Here is a 24,799-nt window from a genome sequence, read left to right on the forward strand (position 1 = left end):
CTTGACTTCAGTAGCGCATCAGGCATTATCTGAGACAACTAAACCAGCTCGCCAGGGCGACCAGGGCGACTACTGCAAGTGGGAGGCGTGGGGAAACTGTCGTCTATGTTTGGAGTTTGGTTTCCCGGTTAGTGTTTCGTCAGGTTCTGGATGTGCTGGTGGTTGGAGGGGAAACTGTAAGGACCATGTCGGCCTTCGAGAAACCTCAGATCATCGCCCATATCCAGAAGGGCCTCAACTACACGGTATTTGACTGTAAATGGGTGCCATGCAGCGCCAAATTTGTGACCATGGGCAACTTCGCCCGGGGCACCGGTGTCATCCAACTGTACGAGATCCAGCACGGCGACCTAAAGCTGCTTCGGGAGGTGGGTGCCGGGCGAGACTGCCCAGTTCCAGGATCTGCCGTTGGTGAGGGGGCGAGTGCGGATCCGGGGGTGGGGGGAGTTTGTATTTCTTTTTGCCCCAGCCTCCGTCCCGCGTCTGCCAAAAGCACAGCTCGAGCTGCGCGGAACCAGCGAAGGTGATCGCAGATTGAGGAATACTTCCGACGTAAAAGGCTTTGGTTCGAGTCCTGAATTCTCGGCTGGTCAGTTCATCTCCCTGCTGGCCCCTTCCAGCAGCCACTCTTCCATTCCACCACGAGGTCTCTGGGAAGTGACATTAAGACTTCGTATCTAAATTCGAGGTTCTAGGCGGTGGGCAGTTGTTTGTGGAGAGTCTATTTAAATAATATAAATAGTAAATAGTAAAATATTCTTTCATATAAGCAGAGACAAGGCAGGCACCGGGATGCCGGCACTGTAGTTGGAGGAGACAACCCAGCCATTCATTATTATTTGTTAAATATTTCTCTTTATTTATTCATGAGAAACAGAGGAGAGAGAAGTGTAGGGAGAAGCAGGTTCTCAGCGGAGCAGGGAGCCGGATGTGGAACCCGATTTCTGGACCTTGGAATTACGACCTGAGCTAAAGGCAGACGCTTAACCGACCGAGCCACCCCAGGTGCCCTGTAACCATTTATTCTTTCAACAAGTTACCAGTTCATTGCCTAGCAATCCCAGGCATGTGAATGAGACTGTCTCCGGTCTCATGGAGTTTATTTTCTAGTGGGAGAGCGAATCAGTTAGATAAACCGACGATGCATAAATACAAACTGAGATGTATTCTCTAACGTAAAGTAACACGGTTCTGTGAGAGTGAAACAGATTTGGGGTGAGTAGAAGTTAACGAGGAGGCTACATTAGGAGTAGACGAGGTGGTTTCCAAAGAAAACAGCATCATCAGTGGAAGCTCCGGAAAGGGAGCAGACTTTACAAGGTCTGTAGGTCATTTAAAAGATCTACTCCTTTTTAAATGGTACATCACTGAAGGACTTTTAGCTGGGTGTGGCAAGATCAGGTTCACACGTTTAGTGAAGATCATTAGTGAAAGAATTAGAGGATAAAGATGTTAACATTCTTACACTTGTTTTTAAATGCATCGATTTCAGGTGATCAGTCATAAGTATTTAGTGTTCTAACAGACAGCAGAGAAGACTGAGAACTCCAGGGTTTAGAACTATGGAGAGAGTCCGCTTGGACCAGATAGGCATTAAACTGGTAGATAAAGGATGAATACAGTTTGGCAAGCTTGGATGTGAAGGTTTATAAGGTCCCATCTCACTTGAAATTTCTGAGTGCCAGTTTTCTTGTTCAGTTTGTCTTTTCTAGCCAGGTACTCGAGAGTTCCTAGACATGGCTTATTCTCTTTTACCTTGCCTTCGGTTGCACCCCAGTTAGCCCCTTTGCACCTGTTGCTATTTTAGGGTCCAATTGAGATTATTTGACTTAGGAAATTCCTTTCTGATCTCCACACAAACTTCTCTACACGCATCCTTTTGGTGATTATTATCCGCTCCAGGAGTATGTAATTGTGTCCCATTTATCTCTAATTAGATTGTAAGCTCCTGGAGAGTAAGGATAGTGTCTTTTGTTAGTGTGGTTTGTAAGGTTCAGCCATTCAATAAATTGCTTGTTAAAAGAAAGAGTAAATGTATATCTGTGTAAGGATGTAACTTGGGAAATTTAAATATTGGCTTATTGATCATTAATCAACTGGCATCAGGGTTTGAACAAATGGGAAACATTGGAATAGCAGACAGAAACTGACAGGTACATATTAGGAACAAATACCAAATACCATCAAATTTCACCAGAGAACATTTACAGACTTGTGACTTTTTAAAAATAAAATATAATTTGTGTACATTTCAGGAATACACTTGTTCCACAAAGTGAAGTAGTGCCCTTTGTCTCTATCTATTGGCAACCTACTATTTCAAAATACTATGTTAAAGAAGGACAAAATGTACTTGAAAGATGAGTTTCTTCTTCTAAAGAGCCTCCTGTCTAAAGAGAGGATAAAACTAATGCAAAAACACCTTTAAGAACTTAGGTTACATTTGGCTGTGACAGTGCAGTGGAAAAGGGTATCAGTTTAATATAGGCTCAGTGATTCTCAACCTTCACTGTGCATCAGGATCAGCTGAGTTTGTTCTGTTGTTGCTGTTGTGTGTGTGTGTTTTAAAATACTCATGCCTTGGTCCCATCTTAAGGAATTCTGATGCAGTGGGACTTTTTTTTTTTTAAGGTTTTATTTATTTATTTGACAGACACAGCGAGAGACGGAACACAAGCAGGGGAAGTGAGAGAGAAAAGCAGATTTCCCGCAAAGCAGGGAGCCCCATGTGGGGCTCAATCCCAGGACCCTGGGAACATGACCTGACTCGAAGGCAGATGTTTAATGACTGAGCCACCCAGGCACCCTGCAGTGGGACTCTTGCAACTACACTAGACTGAGGCCTAGATAACAGTATTTTTAAAACTTCAACGAGGTGAATCTAACAACTACCAATGTTGACTACCATTGGGCTAGATGAATTATTGAAATACTTAGTTCTTCATTGTGGAACCACCTCAAGTCATGTGTTCCACAGCTCATGCATCCAAGGTAGAAACGTGTGAAGGAAGCAAATAGGTCTTCATTGACGGCTGCCTTCTCTTGTTACTAAGGACAGACAGGGAGTGAGGGCCTTCATGTACAGCTGAGCACTTCGCTCCACCACACACAGGGTTGCAGGCTTCCAGGGAAAGCTGAAATCCGTTTCGTTTTCATCAAACTTGACAAATGTGAGACTTCCTCATCCTATAAGGGGCAGCTTTTCTCTAATTGGCATAGAGGATGAGGGATGGCCCTGAAAAATGGAATCACAGTTGTGGATGTTTATACTGTAAAAATAATAAGGTAATAAATTTCTCCTTTTTTAGTCCCTGTGCCACGGAGTTCAGTGTTTGTTACCATTTGGTTGACTAACCCTTTTAATGTTAATTAAAGTAGTACTGGGATATGGAGGAGGAAATACTGACAGGCTGTACTAGACCCACCCACAGACAGAACAAAAATAGCTCTCATGGGAATTATCCATCATGGGCTCCCTTAATCATGTTTACTTATTGTAGCAAAGAGAACCAACAGCTAGGTCCAAAATGATCATCTATGATGTGTCATACAGCAAAAGTTGTTAATATATACCAAATTTTTTTTGTGGAACACATTTTTTTTAAAGTTAATTTTCTTTCTTTTTTTTTTTTTTTAAGATTTTATTTATTTACTTGACACACAGAGATCACAAGTAGGCAGAGAGAGAGGAAGGGAAGCAGGCTCCCCGCTGAGCAGAGAGCCCGATGTGGGGTTCAATCCCAGGACCCTAGGATCACGACCTGAGCGGAAGGCAGAGGCTTTAACCCACTGAGCCACCCAGGTGCTCATGTGGAACACATTTTATAAAATCTTTTTAGCCAGGTTTTTTTTTTTCTTTTTTTTTCCCCAGAAAGAGAAATTTAAGTAACCACTGGATTTTTAAAATCTTTCTTTTCAAAGATAAAGTATTTAACAGATAGGGAGGGAGCCTTTTTATTAACTATAAAGAGTTGGCTTCACTCCAGCACCCCTTCTTAAAAAAAGCTATTATGATTTCCATGAATATCTTAGAAAGAGAAAACACCTCTGCTTCTGTAAGACCATTTGCTAGCAGAGCTCAGCCCTTCTCAGCAAACTGCAGTCCTCACTGTCCTGCAGATGATAAGATGTTTATACATTTGAGGTTTTTTTGATGTTCTTATATTTTGAGTTGAGTTTGACTCTTGGCACAGCAGACTACTACTATCTATAAATCTCTTTATTTTTCTTTGATATAAGGAGAAAAAACATGAGGGAAGCATAAACACCATATATTTATATCTTGTAAAGATAAGAATCAAGGTAAAAACTGAAGGACACAAATCTGAAAGATTCAGTTCGTGACTATACCATTTCCCTCACCAATCCATTTCAAGGTTGGAACATTTCTTTGGTACTTCTAATGACTCTTGGGTTTATAGAATGGGGGCTACATACTAAACTTTATTTAATTGATTTACATGTAGATCTGGGGGCAGCCTAGTTTCGTATAAAGAGCTTGGAGTCTTCCTGGCTCTAGGAACCTTGGGCAAGCCCCGTCCTCTGAACGTGTTTCCTCATCTGGAAAGGAGTGTTCCAAATACTTTGCTTGCAGTTGTGTTAGGAAGAAAAGGGATGGCCTAGCCATCTAGAACATATCTGATATATGTATTCAATATATGGATGCTGTTTTCATCATTGTATATAAATGACACCAGAAACTATATGGTGTGTCATGTGAAAACGTGGGAGAAATGAGAATATGGACTTCAGTAATGGTTTCTCTCTCCCCAGCACTAGGAATGAGAGATTGACTTTATGCTTTGAGTCAACGAATGTTGACCACCTACAAAGTGTTTAACAGATGGGACAAGGTCCCATTCTCATGGCACTCACTCTAGAAAGGACGGGGATAGAGAATTGAATAAATAATTTTATTGGTAAATGCAATAAAGAAGGTTAGACTGGGTGAGTGATAGTGATTTAGGGGTTCCACTTCAGAATGGAGGAGCACGGAAAGTCTCTTAAAGGAGGTGACATCTAAACTGAAATCTGAATTAGAAGAAGGAAGACATGATGATCCGAGGGAAGAGCAATTCAGGCAGTGGTAATAATAAATGCAAATGTCCTGAGGTAGAATTGACTTCATTGTTTCTGAAGAGCAAAAAACAAAGCTGCAGATGTGGCTGGAGTGTAGTAGAGAGGAGAGAAGCAGGAAATAAGGCCAGAGAATCAAGGCAAGATTTCAAAGAGCTTTGTATCTTTTGTCTATCACAGGCCTTGGTGACACTCTAAATGTAGGTGCATTTTATTTCATTCCATTATATTTCAATAAAGACTGACTTTCAGAATTTGCACAATGACACATGGAAATATCTTGTATAGGATCTACTGTAATAGAGTGGTTCTCTGTTTGGTTTCTTTCCTTTTAAGGTAGGGATTCTCAGATGTGTTCAGGAGCCAAAACGTCTGAACATTGTGGTGCTGTTTTTGGAACTCCATAAAACCTTGGAATAATAAGTTCCAATTCCTTACAAAGAAGGGGTTTTCCACTAGAAAAATCTGGCTATTTTATCATACTGTGGTCTTTATATCACATGAAATAACCATACATAAATTTTAAAATCTTCATTTCCAGGTTTTCTTACTGGTGTACATTTGCTAATATTTTCTAATAGGCAAGCTAAAAAATATCCAAGAAAACATAAGTTTGAGAAAAACATATCCATTAGCTGTTTTGTGTGTGTGTGTGTGTGTGTGTGTGTGTGTGTGTGTGTGTAAATTTATGTTGGTACCAGAAGATTGATGTGTTCCAAGAGCATGGTTTGAGATTCTCTGCTCCAAATGGTTAAAAGGTGAATGTTAGATAAAGAAATCACATAGGGAGGGGGCACCTGGGTGGCTCAGTCGGTTAAGTATCTGCCTGCTTTGGGCTCAGGTCGTGATCCCTGGGGGATCAAGCCACGCATCGGGCTCCCTGCTTGGCGGGAAGCCTGTGTATCCCTCTCCTACTCCCCCTGCTTGTGTTCCCTCTCTCGCTGTGTCTCTCTCTGTCAAATAAATAAAATCTTAAAAAAATAACAACAAAGGAAAGTTTTTGCTTCCCAATTTTTTATTACTAGTCTTCAAAGAACTATGTGTGTACTAAAGTACACACTTTTTAGTGGACTAAAAAGTAGAGGTTAGCTTTGAAGGTAAAACTCTCCTGTGGCTTAGGAAGAAGACATACCCCATCAGAGACCCCAGGGGATAGTGGAATTGTGGGAAGCAGCGTGCTTTAGGTGGTAGAAGAGGAGAACATGGGAGACTGCTCTTCCCAGGTCTCTGAGAAGAATTTTCCTGGAGAGTTAATACATGATGCAACCTCCCCACAGCTGCAAATCCCCTGAGTCCCTGGAACCATGTTCCTGTCTATCCCGCTACTTACCTGAGAGGCCCGTCTTCATCCTGTACCTCCAGCTGTGGGAACTATGACTGGTGACTTCTTGCTTGGTGCACCCAGGTCCAGTGTGAGACAAATGGAGGAAGGAGTTGGTCTCTATTTCATCAGTTGGCATAAGCTGGAACTCTGAATTACTTTAACCTTAGAAATTGTGATTAAGGACTATATCACCATTGATACATAATTTTAGTTACTTTTATTTAGGGGAGGTGAAGGGTGGGGAGCATATAAGTGATCTGTTGTTGCAAACTACTTTGGCTTTTTGTTGTTTTGTTTTTGACAGAGATCACAAGTAGGCAGAGAGGCAGGTGGTGGTGGGGGGGTGGGGAAGCAGACTCCTTGCTGAGCAGAGAGCCCCATGTGGGGCTCGATCCTAGGACCCTGAGATCATGACCTGAACTGAAGGCAGAGGCTTAACCCACTGAGCCACCCAGGTGCCCTGGAAACTACTTTGTTAAAATGACAAAATTTTGATTCTTAGTGTTGCTGCATTGTAAGATAACTTTTATAAACTTGGAAAAGTAACTGAAATGAATATCAGTTTTCTGAATAACTGAACTATCAGACCACATATGTATTACAAAGAAAAATACGATTCTATGATTTTGTGCTTCACATCAGTGTGGTCTTTTACAACCATGTTATCATCGATGACTGCTTTTGATTACTGGGCAATTCCAAGGAGGCTGTGAATGCTTTCTTGTAGTCCTGGCTACATAGTAACTTTCTAATTTCTCCCAAACAGTGAGAAAGCTCAACAGGCTGGGAGTTTCCAAAGCCCTGCACCATATAATCGTATCTTTTGAGTCAGGAAAGAAAAGTTTACAGTTTGTGTTAAGTGAATTTTCTTTTCTTTTTCTTTGAAAATTGCTGTGTCTACTCTGTATGGAAGTGCTCAGCCAAACACTGGAAGTGTCAGGGAAATTATTTTTTAAATTATATGAAATAGGCTAAACCCAGTAGGAGGGATGCAGATTGGCTCAGAACTGAAAGGTTACAAGAAGAAATCTAGAAACGGGAGCTCTCTGTGGAGAGAAAAAAGTATATTCAGATATTGTTATGTCAAAACAAAAGAAAGTGAAATGAAAATATATTATGGGCCTTCTTATATTAAAGCAAACCTACGTATGCTTGTTAATGTGTAGAAAAAGGATAGAAGGATGGGGATTACTACCGGGGAGAATTGAAAGGAAACTCACTTCTTGATTTTTTTTTGTTTTGTTTTGTTTGATTTTTATCAAACGCATATTACTTTTGTACACACAAAACTTAGAGTTTATTTTCTTTTTTAAAGATTTTATTTATTTATTTGACAGAGATCTCAAGTAGGCAGAGCGAGGAGGAAGCAGGCTCCCTGCTGAGCAGAGAGCCCGATGCGGGGCTCCATCCCAGGACCCTGAGATCATGACCTGAGCTGAAGGCAGAGGCTTTAACTCACTGAGCCACCCAGGTGCCCCAAAACTTAGAGTTTAGAAGAGATTAAATAGGAGGAATAGTTTTGTCCTGTTGAGGCCAGCAGTAAATGGGAGGATATAGGGCTAGAGTATGGTGTCAGCAGGCATCAGGTAGCTGCCTCATCTGGTTCCGCATTGCCCAGAGTTCCAAGGGTTTAAGGCAGCAGCACACTCCAGGAGGGACTTCAGTGGCCTGGGCAGGTGGGGTCAGGGTGAGCGGGGGCAGCAGACAAATGGAAAGCATCAGGAAGTAGAAGATTAGCAGAAGCCCCACAGAGGTGTGGGCGTAGATGAGAGTAGCATAATGCATAGGTGTATGTGGGAGGAGTCGGAGACGTACTGATGCTTTGACTGTAAACTTCTTGAGGGCATGGCCAGTCTCTTTCATGTTTGTATCCTATTCTGCCTAGTCCATTGATTTGCATTTAGTAGGAACTCATTAAAAACGCTGAATGCCCAAGTTGGGCAAATGTATAAAGCTGTATAAATGTATAAAGCTGTATGCTTCAAGCTCTTTGCTTGTGGCAGGAATGATACCATTTCCGAGGACCCTTTCGGTGATATGGTCTATACATGATTTCCATAAGCCACATTAACTAAATAGTACATCAGTCTATAGTTGTTTTACTACTGTGATTATATGCAATACGGGGAGCAGTTGCTTTTTAAAGAAACATCAAAATATTGGCTAATCCATACCAATAGCAGTGCCTTTGGTACTCACATGTATACAAATCTCTATGCTTTGATAAGGTCCCAGAGAGAATAAGGACATAAACATTCTCGGTTTATAGGGTCCTGCAGGGAAAACTATAAGAGACTCATAAACATTTTTGTTCCAGTAGCCATCTGGAAAGAATAATATCTTCATTATGTTCTCATTTCTGCTGAGGATCTTAAAGAAGAATGGCACATTAAATGTTGAAATTTTCATATTTGCAAACCAATGGAGATGGTATACTTGTCAGCATTTGAATGTCTCATTAGTGAGATGAGAGGAAAGGCAAAATTAAAACTCATTCTCTTTGACAGTTACATACTTTTAAACTATAGGAAAGTGACTAGAGGAAATGCATGATAATTTTGATCAGAAAATGTTTTAATTGCTTTTTATATTATGTGTCTTATTAAAGTTCCATAATAGAGCCATAAATATCATGAATTATAAATAGCTGCTTACATAAATAATGTATCCTCTCTTCCTCCCTTCTGTCAAGATTGAAAAGGCCAAACCCATTAAATGTGGAACATTTGGTGCGACATCTTTACAGCAGAGATATTTAGCTACTGGAGATTTTGCTGGAAACCTTCATATATGGTAAGATTATTTAATCAATATTAAGACATGAGGTAGGCTATTCCTTTGATAGTCTTGTTGCTCTTCCTCTGAAAGAGAGAATTCTAATTTTAAAATTTCTTGTTCAATTTTAGCTATTTATAAAAATGCAAGAATTGTCTTTGAATACACATTTTTAGATTTTGTATTCAAAACCCCTTTAAAAATACTGTTTTTCTGTAGATATTTTGCATAGCGTTACCAGTATTTATTTCCACACCAGCTGTTTGGTGCTAGCATTTAATACTTTATAAGGGTATATAAAAGGCTCTTCCCCACACATGTGTAACACAGAGAAGTTTGATATTGTTAACATATCAACAGGACAATTGGCATTACAGAATAATCTACTGAATTTTTTTTGTTTAATTTTTTAATGTAGAATCCTCAATTTATTAAAATTTTTTTAATACTTTAGCTAACATCTAAGCACAACTTTTTAGGAAAACATCTGTTGAACAAATTAATATAAATCTGTTATAAATGAACAAAACTGTAATTATGCCAAATGTTTGTAATTTTCATGTTCTACCTACAGTTATTTCCTCATATTTAAGCTAATTTGCAGGAATTGATATTTCTCCTTAATTACTTTTCAAGAATATCTCTTATTTTAACTGTGTAAAGTATATATAGTAATGTTCTAGAAAGAAACGATTGTCTCTGCCTTGTGTTTTCGAAGGTGACTTTTCTTGATTCTCACTTAGAATCTGTTGCTTTGTAATTGAATTACTCTGACATATTTATTTTATTATCACAATATAAAACAGAATGAAGCTCTGTTTTAACTTCTCTTTGCTTTATCTGCTAAATACTTAAGTTTGCATTTGTTAGAATACACTGGTTCTTATATGCTGTGTCATATTCTTTCAAAGAAATGGGGAGAGGCGAGTCTGATTGTTATTTTTAAAAATAACATGTTTCAGTATAAGAATATGCAAAAAAATATAAACTCTTGACTGTCTTCCTAATAGAGTGCCCTAGTATAGTTACAGGTATTACTGACTGATTTTCATTGTTAAGTCTTATAATTTCATGTTATAAAAAGCAGTGTTTTAAAGTCTGTAAAAACAGTAAAACAGTTCTTTTAAGTAGAATCTCAGCCCTGTTTAGTCTTGATTCTTTCACAATGATGCTACAAAGATAAACAGTGTCTCTGAACTAGGTTGAGCTACCTGAAATTTTAATTAGCTAGATTTTACCAATAAATCTTGGCCTAGTAATAAGGTAGGATTACATTTCATGGATAGCAACAAGCTCTAGTAGAAAAAGGGAGACAGGTGAAGGGGTATATTAACATAACCTACTTGAGCCATTCATCACCCTGCCATCTTGGGTAGATTCAGGCCCTTGTGGTGGGAACTTTTCTGTGTTCCTTTCTCTTAACTAAACTGCAGTTAGACACACTTGCCTTTGTTTTGACCAGCATGATGATACACTGAAAAATATGTAGAGAGAGGAAAATAGTATGGAATTTAGTGAGAAAATAGTACATTATAAAGGGAGAAATGTATACAAAGTAAACACGACTCATATTTTATCCTTCCAAAAGATCTCAAGATCAGACTTCCAAGACCTATTTGGGAAAAGCATTCTAAATTACTTTGAATTTACTCTCTGTTTAAAGTAGTGATTATTAGATTTCAGTGACCCCAACGGTTAGCAGATTTGGGGCTCCTCATCCATTACATATGGGGAGGAGCCCACAAATCTGCATTTATTATCAAGCTTGTCTGGTAAGTCATGTGCAAAGGTCCTAGATAGATTATCTCTGAGAGTCACTAAATGGGCTCAGGACATAGAGTCCAAGTAGAATTATGACAGTTCTCGTTGAGGGCTTGAAAGAAGCTCAAGTGGAGAGAGAATATTGGAAGTAAATGTATAAATTAGCTTCACAGCAAAGCCTTTATTTTTAAACAAAAATCTAAGTACAGTATGCATTCTTAAATTTCAGTAGTGCACTAAATGTTTGGAGTAAGTAAGAAGCTGTGTTCTGTTGTCTAGGAATTTGGAAGCTCCAGAGATCCCAGTATATTCAGTAAAGGGCCATAAGGAAATTATAAACACCATAGATGGTGTAGGTGGACTGGGAATTGGGGAAGGCGCACCAGAAATTGTGACTGGCAGCCGAGATGGTAAGTTAAAGTATTCTTTGTATTTCAAAAATTTTTTTCTTTAGATAAATCTTTGTGCAACAGTACATCTTCTCTTATGGAAATCCTCTTTGGTAGCCATGACTCCCTAAATCTAACTGTACTTTTTTAACAGGCAAGTTTAATTGCATATCCCTCAATTGCCTCAGACTTTTGGGTGTTTTGAGATAGAGGCAGAGCACTTACTATTTTAGCTTTGAGCTAGTTCAGATCCTAACAATCATAGTTTCCTATGAACTTTGAAAGATTTAAAATTTCTTTACAGGTTTTTGAGACAGCTGACAATATAAGGTGGGTGGCAGCTTTTCACATTTTGGGTGGTGGGGAGGGGCAGAGGGAAAGAGAGGGAGAATCTTAAGCAGGCTCCATGCCCAATGCAGAACCCAACCCAGGCTCAATCTCATGACTCTGAGATCATAACCTGAGCTGAAATCAAGAGTCAGATGCTTAACTGACTAAGCCACCCAGGCACCCCTCACTTTCTTTTTTTAAAAAGTAGAATTAGTACTTTTGAAAATTATCGTGTTGACAGCTGGCTGAACATCAAACTTCTATGATCCTTCCACTGAGCATTGTGAAAGATCCAAGGGCACGAACTCTACTTTTCTACCTGTGGTGACTAACAGAGGCCAGGTCTGTTGGTGTTCACAGATGTTCTGAATGACTGTAAGAGGAGTCAGAATCTGTTGCTTCATGATGGGTACATAAAAAATTTGGTACCTTAGTGGGTTTGGCTAGTTTTTAATGGCTGCTCAAGACCATGAGGAAATTGTTTTAAAAGAAGTGAGATATATTTTTCTAATAGTTATTCAAGAGTATCCGTGTTTCAGAAATCAATTATTCCTTTTAAAAATAGAAGAAATCTGAAATAGGGGAGGAAAAATAGCATTCAGTCTACCACAGTAACATAACCCTTAGATTTGTTTTCCTTTCCAGTCTTTTATATACCATTTTATATAGTTGTCACTGTGGATATGATTTTTGTCTTTTTTATTTTGTGTTTTGTCATATGCGAATGTTGCTGTTTCCATCATTACCATTCTGATGACTGTAATTTTCTATCCTATGAATGTATCACAGGTGTCCTTAACTATGTCTTTGTTAAGCATTCAGTTTGCGTTAAGTTTTTGTTTATCGTTTTGGGAGAGTGACTATAAAATCATGAGGGAATGAGTATCATCATGTATATAATTTTTTAGAATAAGCATACTTTATGATTTTTAGAATTTATTGTCAGACTTTCCAAAGTATCCATGTCCATTCTGAGCTATGATAGATGAGGTGGATTTCCAGTCTATCCTACCAGCATTGATTTTCCTTTTTTCCCCTAATTTTATAGATAAAAATAGTAGTCCATTCCAATTTGTGTTAACTTCTTTCTACATTTATTTTTCAGTTAGTTTTGCTTTGTGAATTTTCTGTTTATGTTCTTTACTCATTTAACTATTGCAAATTTCACATGCATCTTATCAATTTGTATGAACCCTCTAGCGTAATATAATAACCTCTTGTCACATTTGTGAGCATTTTATTCTCTTTAAAGTAGCCTTTTTAATGACCGACTTTATTTTATCCTTGGAGATAAATCTAGTGGGGTATCTCCCCTTTTCCTGAGTTTATTATCTCTTTTAAGGACTTTTCGCCCTTATCCTGTTCTCTCTTAAGTACTTGTCTTTTAGCCATTTTATTAAATGCATTTGTATTTCTCATAGGCAGTGGTGAGTTTAGTTAGTAGTCCTGCAGTTTGCATTAAAAGGAGAAGCAATGAGAAGAAATATGTGTTAATTTTATTTAATATTTCCCTCATCTCTACTGCCACAGGGAAATTAAACTTAATTGTATGTGAGATACTCTTCTAAAACCCCATATAAGAAATCATAAATGTAAAAATTAGAGTTTGTTCATCTGTATAAGAAAAATGCCAATGATTATATGGTAGTATGGAAAAGAATTAAGATAACACTGATACTCTTCTAAATAAGTAGTACATTAGGTTTAGACTCAAAGAAAGACGATCTGAGTCAGTAACATTTATGTTTCCCTTGTCAGTTATACCTTGTTGGTAACTTCAGAACAGTTGTTGGCTTTTCTGTGTATCTATTAACTTGGAAATCAAGTCTGACAGTAACATATGGGTTGTATCTCTGATATTACATACAACTTGCCTGGGTGCCTGGGTGGCTCAATGGGTTAAGCCTCTGCCTTCAGCTCAGGTCGTGGTCTCAGGGTCCTGGGATAGAGCCCTGCATCGGGCTCTCTGCTCAACAGGGAGCCTGCTTTCCCCTCTCTCTCTCTGCCTGCCTCTCCACCTACTTGTGATCTCTGTCAAATAAATAAATAAAGTCTTCAAAAAAAAAAAAAAAACTTTAAATACAACTTGACCAAGTAAAAGTCAGAAATATATGAATATTTTTAAGTGTTATATTATCTGTAATATGGCCATATACACAGGAAGTCATAGGAAGAGAAATGTCATCAATCACTATTGAATTTTGCCAACTCACTTATATGCACAACAGGAACTGTGAAGGTGTGGGACCCAAGACAAAAAGATGATCCTGTTGCTAATATGGAACCTGTACAAGGAGAAAACAAGAGAGACTGTTGGACTGTGGCATTCGGTAAATTATTGAAGAATCTTGCATTTGAGGTATCAGATGGTAAAAAGCACAGTGCTTCCAGAAATTCCCAATAGTCTCATCACACTCTGTTTTGTGGATTATTCTGATAGTTTATTGAGGCAAATAGAGGTGGTGGTTAATGTCAGCCTCTGGGGCCTCGGTTTGAATCCTCGCTTTGTTATTTCTTGGCTGAGTGAAGTGGGCAATTTACCGAGCTTCTCTGTTCCTTAGTTTCTTCATTTATAAAGTGGAATGAATAATAGAATTTACCTAATAGTATTATGAGGATTCAATGAATTAATATATGTAAAGTGCTTAGAATTGTTCTTAAATTATTAAGTGCTCAAAAATATTTGCTACTATTACATACTTCCATTTAACTAGATAATGTTGACCTAGTTTAGCCAAATGCCATTAATGGAGCCAAGCAGAGTTTTAGATGCTCGAATGTAACCTAACAAATCTTACATTATATGCTCCACAGAAGATGTTTATTTTCTAGAACGTAGTTATGCCATTACAGAATTATTTGTTATAATTTGATAAATGTGTTCTTCTGTTACTATACATAAAATGAATATTGACTTTGTAGGACTAATTGATGTGTATCCTAGTATCTCTTACTGAGAGCCATAATTAAAATAATTTTTGCTACTAAAGGATATGGGTCATACTTAGTTTGAAACCTGTATGTTCTTTCTTCTTTTTCTTAGTATAATCCTGTGTTGATAACAGACATTAAAAATTTGATTTAACAGTATATGTGAACTGTTTAACTTTCATACGTTATTTTAAAATTGCAGTATTTTGTAATCAGAGGAAAGTTTTAGGTTTCCAATTACAAAAAAAACAAGTTCTTGTATGGGAATTCCTGTGTTTGTACATTATGAACAATAATATATAAACTTAGCACATGTACAGTTTGGTGAGAAATTTCAGGATTTGTATTTAGAATCATCATCTAAAATTTTATATAATAATTAAAAAGTAATTACCTGTGGGTCCATTAATGCCTTTCATCTTTGATCTAAGGGATATAAGTGCAGTTTTAAATTTGGGACATTAAGTTTGAAAAATAATCCATTATTTTTACTCTTCTATGAATGTCAAGTATGTCCAGAATACTGTGGACATGCAAAGGTGAGAGAGATTCCTAGTCTTGCCTCAAGAACCTTGTAGTTTAGCGGCGCCTGGGTGGCTCAGTGGGTTAAGCCTCTGCTTTTGGCTCAGGTCATGATCCCAGGGTCCTGGGATCGAGCCCCGCATCTGGCTCCCTGAGCCTGCTTCCTCCTCTCTGCCTGCCTCTCTGCATACTTGTGATCTCTGTCTGTCAAATAAATAACTAAAATCTTAAAAAAAAAAAAAAAAAGAACCTTGTAGTTTAGTAAAGAGGACATGATATCCACACTAATTATTGTACAGGGTAGGAATGATAAAAGGTTCACAAGACGTGTGGATGAATATAGAAGGAATCTCGAGACTTCTTAGTCTGCAAATATGGTAGAGAAAGAACATTTGCTTTGAACTTAGACTCCAGTGAACACTTTCACTTACCCCTTCAATAGAGAATCTCAGCAAATGAGTTTTTTTTAATAAAAAACAATGTTAGATAACCAACTTAATAATCTGGATGTCCTGTCAGGATTAGCAAAATGAGATTCTGCCTAGTGTGGTTTTGTGTGTGTGTGTGTGTGTGTGTGTGATTTGGTACAAGCTGTATGTGTTGTTTTATAACATTATTTTAGCAGCCTTCAAATGAGCATTTGTACAGATCTGCAATGTATCTTGATTTCCAGGCAATGCTTATAATCAAGAGGAACGTGTTGTTTGTGCTGGCTATGACAATGGGGATATCAAACTGTTTGATCTCAGAAATATGTCGTTGCGGTGGGAGACAAACATAAAAAATGGGGTAAGGTATTTTTGGTTGCTTTATAGCTTGAGCATGTTTGTGTCCACCTCTGAACTATTTCATAAGGAGAGCGCCTCTAATGATTCATTTTGTACAGCCTCTCTGCCAGTGGTTTTTAACTTTTGGGCCTGTGGAGCCCTTTGAAAACTTAATGAAAATCATGGAGCGTCTCTTCAGAAAGTGAACACATACTCAGATGTGGTATGACAATCTGGTGAGTCACCAGTCCCTGTGGCCTATCTGTGGACCCCTGTAGCTATGCAGTGTGATATTAAAATGAGCTAGTAAGAGGCCTTTTTTCCTGCTAATATTAGAAAGCCTGAATAGTAATAGCCTCCCCAAGTACTTTGAGATTTTTGGGGTCCTGAGTCGTATACCATATACCATTAGTAAAGAATGTGGTTCCTTCCTGTTTTCTAAAATTAGCTTTGGTTGCATTATATAAAATAACTATGTAACAACAATAGAAGATTATATAGCTTTCCAAATTAATCTTCTAGACAGGGGAACTCAAAATGGTTTGTTGATCCTATGAACCAAGAAGAAATTTTTTCAGTTAAAAGTATTTGAGGGATGCCTGGGTGACTCAGTTGGTTAAGCCTCTGCCTTCAGCTCAAGTCATGATCTCAGGGTCCTGGGATCGAGTCCCGTTATCAGGCTCCTTGCTTGGCAGGGAGCCTGCTTCTCTCTCCGCCTCTGCCTACTTGTGCGTGCGTGCGCACTCACTCGCTCTCTCACTCTCTCTCTGACAAGTAAATAAATAAACAAAATCTTAAAAAAAAAAAGTATTTGATGTATTGATCCTCAAAAGATAAAGTGATTATTTAAATGCTTTCACATGAGCTGGTACTTTTAAAGTTGTTTTACTTAGTTTAAAAGAGTCTCCTGAATAATAATTATTAGGCTATCAATAATAAATATTTTCTATTTCAGGTATGTAGCTTGGAGTTTGACAGAAAAGACATAAGTATGAATAAGTTAGTAGCTACATCACTGGAAGGAAAGTTTCATGTTTTTGATATGAGAACACAGCATCCAACGAAAGGTTTTGCTTCTGTTTCAGAGAAGGTAAATATGAGGGAAATGTCTTTCTATGAACAGGAATGTTCATAGCTTGTTTTAGACTAATAAATAGAATTAGTCACCAAGGTTCCTTCCAGGTCTTTATATGAAAGGAGCTATTTTTAATATATTCTTGTGGGAACTTGACAAGTTTTTCTGCGCAGAGAGTACTTTCTCAAAGTTTATCAGTTTTAGATTTCTTGATTATAATAAAGGCCTCAGTTGGCTAAGAATCTTACTTCGTACTTTAGGAACAATCCCAAGACAACTAGCTGATGCGAAGAATTAGATCAACAAAATCTAGCCTGGTGTTTTCTAATAAATTTATAATATTTGTGTTAGTATCTACATACTTTTCAGAACATATCAACATATATACCTTACGTCATTTCTTCACATTTTATATTCTGGTTTGCTATATTAAGTGAAATTATTTAAAGCATCAATCGTAGACACATAGTAGGTTCAAAAAAAATTCTTCAGTCAGTCACTTACACATATATATATATATTACCTTATTCCCGAAGTATTTGAGGTAGCTTAGAAGGAAACATATGGTATTACAACCTCAAAAATAGATGAAGAAAGCAGAGCACAGGGAAAATACTGGTTAAAGAAAGAAAAAACTATGATGAAACCTGCAGTAAGGACTGTGTCAGACTCAAGCTGAAACACCCTGTTGTTGGCCAGAGGCGAGTTGGGAATATGACTCTACCTTCCTTGAATGTGAAAGTAAAGATCAGTTACAGATTTGTAGTTTCTATAAGATTAAAATACATAAGTTGCGGGGTGCCTGGGTGGCTCAGTGGGTTAAGGCCTCTGCCTTCGGCTCAGGTCATCATCTCAGGGTCCTGGGATTGAGCCCCGCATTGGGCTCTCTGCTCAGCAGGGACCCTGCTTCCTCCTCTCTCTCTGCCTGCCTCTCTGCCTACTTGTGATCTCTGTCTGTGAAATAAATAAAATCTTTAAAAAAAAAGTTTATTAAAAAAATATATAAGTTGCTCAGGAAATAAAAATTGACTTTCTTGCTCTCTCCCCTTCCATTGTGGATTCAGTAGTACTTCTCAAACCTTCCTATTTTGCCTTGTTATTACCGTTAATTATTATTATTGCTGCATATAAATTGCTGTCACTGCCTGATGAACTAATTCTTAACAAGGCAGCTATAAATTGCAATATTGTTTGCCTTTGTTATTTCAGAATATACTTATGTATCTACAAACAATATAAAGCACTTTGTTAAATTATCCCTTATACAATTATAACACTTTTCTCATCCAGTATATATTTTAAGATTTTATTTATTTATTTGACAGAGCACAAATACACAGAGCAGCAGGCAGAGGGAAAGGGAGAAGCAGGCTTCCTGCTGAGCAGAGAGCCCAACGCAGGGCTCGATTCCAGGACACTGGGATCATAACCCGAGCCAAAAGCAGATGCTTAACCAACTGAGCCACCCAGGCGCCCTTCATCCAATATATTTTGAGAGGTCATGTCTCCTCTTGCTTTTTAGTTTTGTTTTTTTTTTATCAGCTTTCAGAATCAAAAGAGAAGTTTAAAATTGAAATAGGTTTTAACAGCTTGAACCCACTCAGTTAAGGAGTGTTATACACTTAAAGGGTATATTTTGAGATATGGGATTTTAATCTGCTAATCGTAATCCTTTTACAAGACTATTAAGTCAAATGCCAAGACTGATCACTCACTGAAATGTGAAGTATCTAAGAATGACTTAGATCTAGTTGGTCTCACTGTCTCTGCAAACAGAATCTTTCCTATCTCCCACCATCTGACTCTCCTCCCTCATTTCCACTTCTCTCTTCTTCTCCCTGCCTCCCTCCATTTCTCTCTCTCTCCTTCTCCCTGCCTCCCTCCATTTCTCTCTCTCTCTTTCTCTCTCAAATTCCTTATAGTGAATATTACACCATTAACACTGATTTATTAGCTGTTGTCGAGGTGCTAACAAGCTATTACCTTCCAGTTGCCATTTTTGTCTCTTAGTTTAACGTGACTGATAAAGACCCTGGCTTATTATGGCTTTAAACACCATTTATAAGTCTTGTGATCCCTGTTTTGAAGACTAGACAGGTCAAATGGTATAAATTAAAGATAAGGTTCTGGGAATTTTAAGTTAAAGTTCAATTTGATGTATGGGAACTTCTTGTAGTTCCCATTCAGTTTGCTGGAAACCTGAAACTACCATAAAAAATAAAGTCTACTTTCTTTCTTTTTTTTTTTAATTCAGTATCCCTTTTTTCCCCTTAGGAGGAAGTATATGTGTTTGCATTTCGAGTTTTTCTTCTCTCTTAGAGTGAGCTAGAGATACTTAAATGTGTAAAAATCTATTTGCATAATTTATATGGTACTATAAACTTATATGGACTTTTAATCTAACATTTTTTAATCCAGTAGAACTTTGTTTCATAAAGCAATAAAGAAAAATGATGCTTTTCTTCATTTGTGATGGACTCCTATAAATCTCTGTATTCCTTACAAAGAGATGTGCCAGAAATACTTTACTTTTATAACAGTTGAAATTATAGTAGTAAAAAAATTTTTTTTACAGAGTTTCTCTTTTAGGGCAGTCTTTGTTTATCATATAAATGTAAAAACTAGTTATGTGCCTCTCCTCCTCGTAGGCTCATAAATCAACTGTGTGGCAGGTCCGACACCTGCCACAGAACAGAGAGCTCTTTCTGACAGCTGGAGGCGCCGGCAGCCTTCACCTCTGGAAGTAGTAAGTCTCTGCCTGTGCACATTGCTGCTTTTTAAGTTACTGGTGGGAGGAAAGTAGGATTGGATTGAACTTTGTTGTCTTCCTTCCTCCTTTGACTTAGTTCATTTTGAAATGATTTTAAATTAAATGGTATTACATAAGTGTTATTTTTGTCAGCTTTTTAAAACATTAATGTACTTACTTTACACTTAGTAAATATTAACTTTCTTTTGACACACTGCATATACTTGTCATTGTAGTTGTGTCTTCCATATATCAGGGTACCTTAGGAATCATTCTTTTCATAGGTTTAAAATCATGGTTTTTTATTGAAATTGTTGTTTTTGTCTTTTTTTGTTTTGATATGAAAAATGTGACTGAAGGCTTTTTGGAAATATTACCATCTGGTCATTACAGCACTACCTCTAGAGAATAAGAAAGGGGTTGGAATTCTTTTTCTTTATTTATTCGACATCACAGATCACAAGTAGGCAGAGAGGCAGGCAGAGAGAGAGAGAGAGAGGCAGAGGAAGCAGGCTCCCCGCTAAGCAGGGAGCCCAATGTGGGGCTCGATCCCAGGACCCTGGGATCAGGACCTGAGCCTAAGGCAGAGGCTTTAACTCACTGAGCCACCCAGGAGCCCCAGGGATTGGAATTCTTAATTTTAGATCCTGATAATGCACTTGCCCAAGTTCAGATACCTTCGTAATAAAAGAACCAGAAGAGCGCCGAGGCCCCAGTGTGTCTTCAGGAAAAGCCTGGTCATTGAGCTTGCTTTCTGTGTGCTGTAGGCTGCCTCAGTTCCAGCTGTAGATGTGCCCTGAATCCCAAGTCCCTAAGGTGGCATGTACGAGGTCAGCTGCTCATTTAAAAGGCGCGATAAAAGATGGGAGTGAATGGTATTTCTTTTTCATCACTCAAGGGGAAAAAAAAAAAAACCTAACAACACGAGCCCGCAAATGAAAGATACTTCAAAAATAAAGCTTGGTTAAGGATATAAGAAGAAAAACACCAGGGGCGCCTGGGTGGCTCAGTCGTTAGGCCTCTTCCTTCAGCTCAGGTCATGGTCCCAGCATCCTGAGATCGAGCCCCACATTGGGCTGCTTGCTCCACGGGAAGCCTGTTTCTCCCTCTTCCACTTCCCCTGCTTGTGTGTTCCCTCTCTTGCTGTGCCTGTTTCTCTGACAAATAAATAAATAAAATCTTAAAAAAAAAAGGAAGAAGAAAAACACCATGTTCAGGATATCTGGGACTCTCACATTTGCAAAATACATGTCCATTTATTAGCTCCTTTTAGAAGCTAGCAGGGAAGCTGAAAAACAGGGCTACATTTGAAAAGTGTTAAGGCATTTAGGGATCTAGCTGACAGAAAAAAACAAACAAAAAAACCAGATTGAATGCATTAGATCAACACTGTATAGTTTTTGTGAGTAAAAAGCAGAGGAAACGTTTTAAGAATTCTGGGAGCATGCCGGGTAGATAGACCATTTGGTAACTACTGTTTTCTTAATATCTTGCCCATTGTCCTTCCCTGATTTCTTCTAACCCAGTCTGCACTCCCCATTAGGCTCTGCCTGTGTCCTTAGCTAAGCCATGCAACAGCACATCACTATTCTGCCTGGGAACCAAACTCCTTAGGCTGCTTCCTTGAAGCACTGGTTCCCGTGTTCTTTGTAATCCACATGTGGAGCTGTATTGCATGTGATGTGCAAACACGTTTACAGCTAGAATTTTTGATGACTGGGGCCTTGTGTGGAATTAGAAATTGGAAGCTATCTCAGTATGAACTTTAATCCTTACCAGAACGGATAGCGAGTATTATCTTCAAACCGGTTTGGAGATTTGCTGTCAGAGTATTATACCAGCAAAAGAGATTTGGTTTAAGTAAAATGATACTTAGCTTTATTTATTTCCATTTGCCAGTCTCCCTTGGTAGTAGTGCAGTTAAATTATATTACTGAGCACACAAGAGTTCCTAGAGCATCTCATCTAATTAATTCAGAAACTGTTTTTTGAATGAATGGACCCCAACATGCTGATTTTTGTGTGTGTGTGTTTGAAACACACACACATACACACACACACACCCATATATTCTCTTTATTGGTATAAAACAACATTAGAAAGATTCTTTAAGTAGTTATCAGTTGTAGTAATCAACATAGAAGTAAAAATAGAGCTACTGGACTATATGCATGTAAACACAGTGGAGAATGCTAAGATTTCCCTCCTTACTACTCTGGCCTTGTTCGCAGTGAATACCCTATTCAGCGGTCGAAGAAAGATTCTGAGGGAGTAGAGATGGGAGTTGCGGGCTCCGTCAGCCTTCTGCAGAATGTCACCTTGTCTACTCAGCCCATTTCCAGTTTGGACTGGAGTCCAGATAAAACGGGTCTCTGCATCTGTAGTTCCTTTGATCAAATGGTAAGAGTATTGATTATTACAAAACTCCATAAAATTTGATCTGAAGACTTAGGACTTGAAACCTTCCAGAGGAACACTCCTAGTATTTAGGACATGTTCTGGGATCCTCTGATCCTCACTGAACAGAGCTGGATTTGACTGATGAAAACAGGCCCGGATGCCAACGTCCAGACTAGCCTTTCTGTGGGTGTGAAACACAGAGTGCTGTCTTCCAGCGACCGGACTCAGAACTGGTTTGCTGCAGTGGGACACCACTGTCTCCAGCTCTGTCCGTCTTCCCTCCATTTCTAAGAAGAAGTTGATACTTGTCTGTATTTTAAATTTGTTCTTTATCCCCAGAGTTACATATTTTACTGTAACACTTGGTTTAAAATAGTTCTAAAAGTACTGTGAATTAACTTCATAAATATATTTTGAGAGATTTCAGTGTCAGTAAGTTTCTGTCAAGAATATTACTTTCTAAAATCCCAGAATGGCATGGTCAGACTAGATCTGGGTAACTGTTTTCAGCTGTATAACTCCTAAAATGAAATCTTATTTACCAAATGAATATTTACAATGATCTCTTTTTACTTAAAAAAATAGGAGTCACATTAGACTTCTGGTTATTGACTGGTAAGTGATGTTGAGATGTGTAAGATTATGGAGGCTTTCTAGCCTTATTTGTTGTCAAATCTTTTCATATATTTTATGAATAAATTTGTTTTTGAAATCTATGGAAGTTTTGATTCTGTTAATTTAACAGTAGTAATAAAGCCAACACCATCGCATCTTTGTTTTGCAAACCTCTTCATTCAGTAGGCTTCTTTAATGCTCCCCAGATCTTTCACTTAGCTCGGAGGCACTCACTTTCCTTAAGCCTACCCTCCCTCGGAACTAGAGCGTATCATGCTTAGTGAAATAAGTCAATCGGAGAAAGACAACTATCATATGATCTCCCTGATATGAGGACATGGAGAAGCAACATGGGGGGGTAGGGGTATAGGAGAAGAGTAAATGAAACAAGATGGGATTGGGAGGGAGACAAACCATAAATGACTCTTAATCTCACAAAACAGACTGGGGGTTGCTGGGGGGAGGTGGGATTGGGAGAGGGGGAGCGGGCTATGGACATTGGGGAGGGGAGGCGAACCATAAGAGACTATGTACTCTGAAAAACAACCTGAAGGTTTTGAAGGGTCAGGGGTGGGAGGTTGGGGCAACCTGAAGGTTTTGAAGGGTCAGGGGTGGGAGGTTGGGGGAACAGGTGGTGGGTAATGGGGAGGGCACGTTTTGCATGGAGCACTGGGTGTTGTGCAAAAAGAATGAATACTGTTACGCTGAAAAAATAAATAAAATGAAAAAAAAAAAAGCCTACCCTCCCTCACTCCTCAGATCAGGAATCAGCCACCTAAAACATTGGAAATATGTAAGAGTCCTGTGACTTCATGGGTTCTTGGAAAGTCATTAATCTGGAATATTAAATTCAGAAAATTAACCTTTTAAAAAATCCCCAAGATATTTTTTTGCTGTGAACATAATTATGGAAGTAAAAATTAAATTGAACTTAAGGCCTGTACCTGCTGGTGTTTTGGGTTTGGGTTTTTTTTTTTTTTCTCTCAATTTTCAAAGAAAAATGAAAAATTTGTGTAATTCTCAGAAAACTTGTATTTGGTGATGTAATTAGAGAGGTTTTAAATCAAGAACAATAAATACTTCAATTTTATTAAATCTAAGATGTCATCGTTTGTAAGATGAACTTCAACCACTGAGAAAGGAAAACACTGTCCTAGAAACCCATACACACTTATGACTCAGCATTTCTTTAATGTTCATTGGATATTCTTTTTTTTTTTTTTTTTTTGAAGATTTTATTTATTCAACAGAGAGAAACACAGTAAGCGAGGGTACACAAGCAGGGGGAGTGAAGCAGGCTTCCCGCTGAGCAGGGAGCCCGATGCGGGGCTCGAGCCCAGCACCTGGGATCATGGTTTAAGCCTAAGGCAGATGCCCAACAACTGAGCCACCCAGGTGCCCCTGGATATTCTTTTAAACTTAGATATATGTTTTACTTTGTGCATCCTTATAAAGGAAGACATATAAAATGAATTTGGTATGGTATGCCTGGGATTTCTCCCGATTCAGAGTCTGAGCCTTCTAAATCACCTCTCAGTATTTTCCTTACAGTACGGTCCTTTGTACCATAAAATATGTTGGTGACACAGCCTCTCTTTGAAACATGCTCCTCTATTGTCTCCAGTTATTGGACACTTACTCTGCCAGTTCTGGTATATACGTGCCGGTGGTGACAACTGTCATGATTGCTGGCTTACCGGAGGACCATTCCGGTTGTCTGTTGCTGTCACAGATCGTCACAGAACTTAGTAACTGTGCTCTGTGCAGCATCAGTCAGGCAGCCCCCCTTAGGGCTGGAGGATCTCTCTCCAATGTGGCATCTCTCTCCAATGAGGATCTCTTTCCAATGTGGACCTCAGCCAGGCCTGAGAACCAGGACCTCTCCAGGTGGCGTGTGCTTCCTCAGAGCAGTGGTGGCTGGGTTCCAAGGATGAGCATCCCAAAAGAGAAGGCCAGGTGGAAGCAGTATCATTTGTCAACGGCCTATAGCTTCATCATTCACTTAGCACCACTTTTGCCACACACCATTAGTTGAGGCAGTCGCAAAATCCTCCTCTCTCCCCAGCTCAAGGGGAGGGGACATAA

The 24,799-nt window shown here is 38.6% G+C and overlaps 1 protein-coding gene across 1 annotated transcript; it reads left to right on the forward strand.

Moving 5' to 3' along the window:
• The first annotated feature begins 80 nt into the window (after nucleotides 1-80).
• Nucleotides 81-22,815, forward strand: DNAAF10 (dynein axonemal assembly factor 10). Its single transcript, XM_045979807.1, has 8 exons — nucleotides 81-368; nucleotides 9,093-9,193; nucleotides 11,216-11,346; nucleotides 13,884-13,985; nucleotides 15,782-15,897; nucleotides 16,831-16,965; nucleotides 19,599-19,696; nucleotides 21,931-22,815. Exons 1-8 carry the CDS (start codon nucleotides 186-188, stop codon nucleotides 22,136-22,138), a joined length of 1,074 nt encoding a protein of 357 aa, XP_045835763.1. The 5' UTR covers nucleotides 81-185; the 3' UTR covers nucleotides 22,139-22,815.
• The last annotated feature ends 1,984 nt before the right edge of the window (nucleotides 22,816-24,799 follow it).

This window comes from Meles meles, chromosome 15 (assembly GCF_922984935.1).
Source record: "Meles meles chromosome 15, mMelMel3.1 paternal haplotype, whole genome shotgun sequence".
NCBI lineage: Eukaryota > Metazoa > Chordata > Mammalia > Carnivora > Mustelidae > Meles > Meles meles.

Coding starts and splice junctions, on each gene's coding strand:
- DNAAF10 (XM_045979807.1), top strand. CDS start 186: ATGTCGGCCTTCGAGAAACCTCAGATCATCGCCCATATCCAGAAGGGC. Junction 13,986..15,781: donor CTGTTGGACTGTGGCATTCG/GTAAATTATTGA, acceptor CTTGATTTCCAG/GCAATGCTTATAATCAAGAG. Junction 16,966..19,598: donor TTGCTTCTGTTTCAGAGAAG/GTAAATATGAGG, acceptor TCCTCCTCGTAG/GCTCATAAATCAACTGTGTG.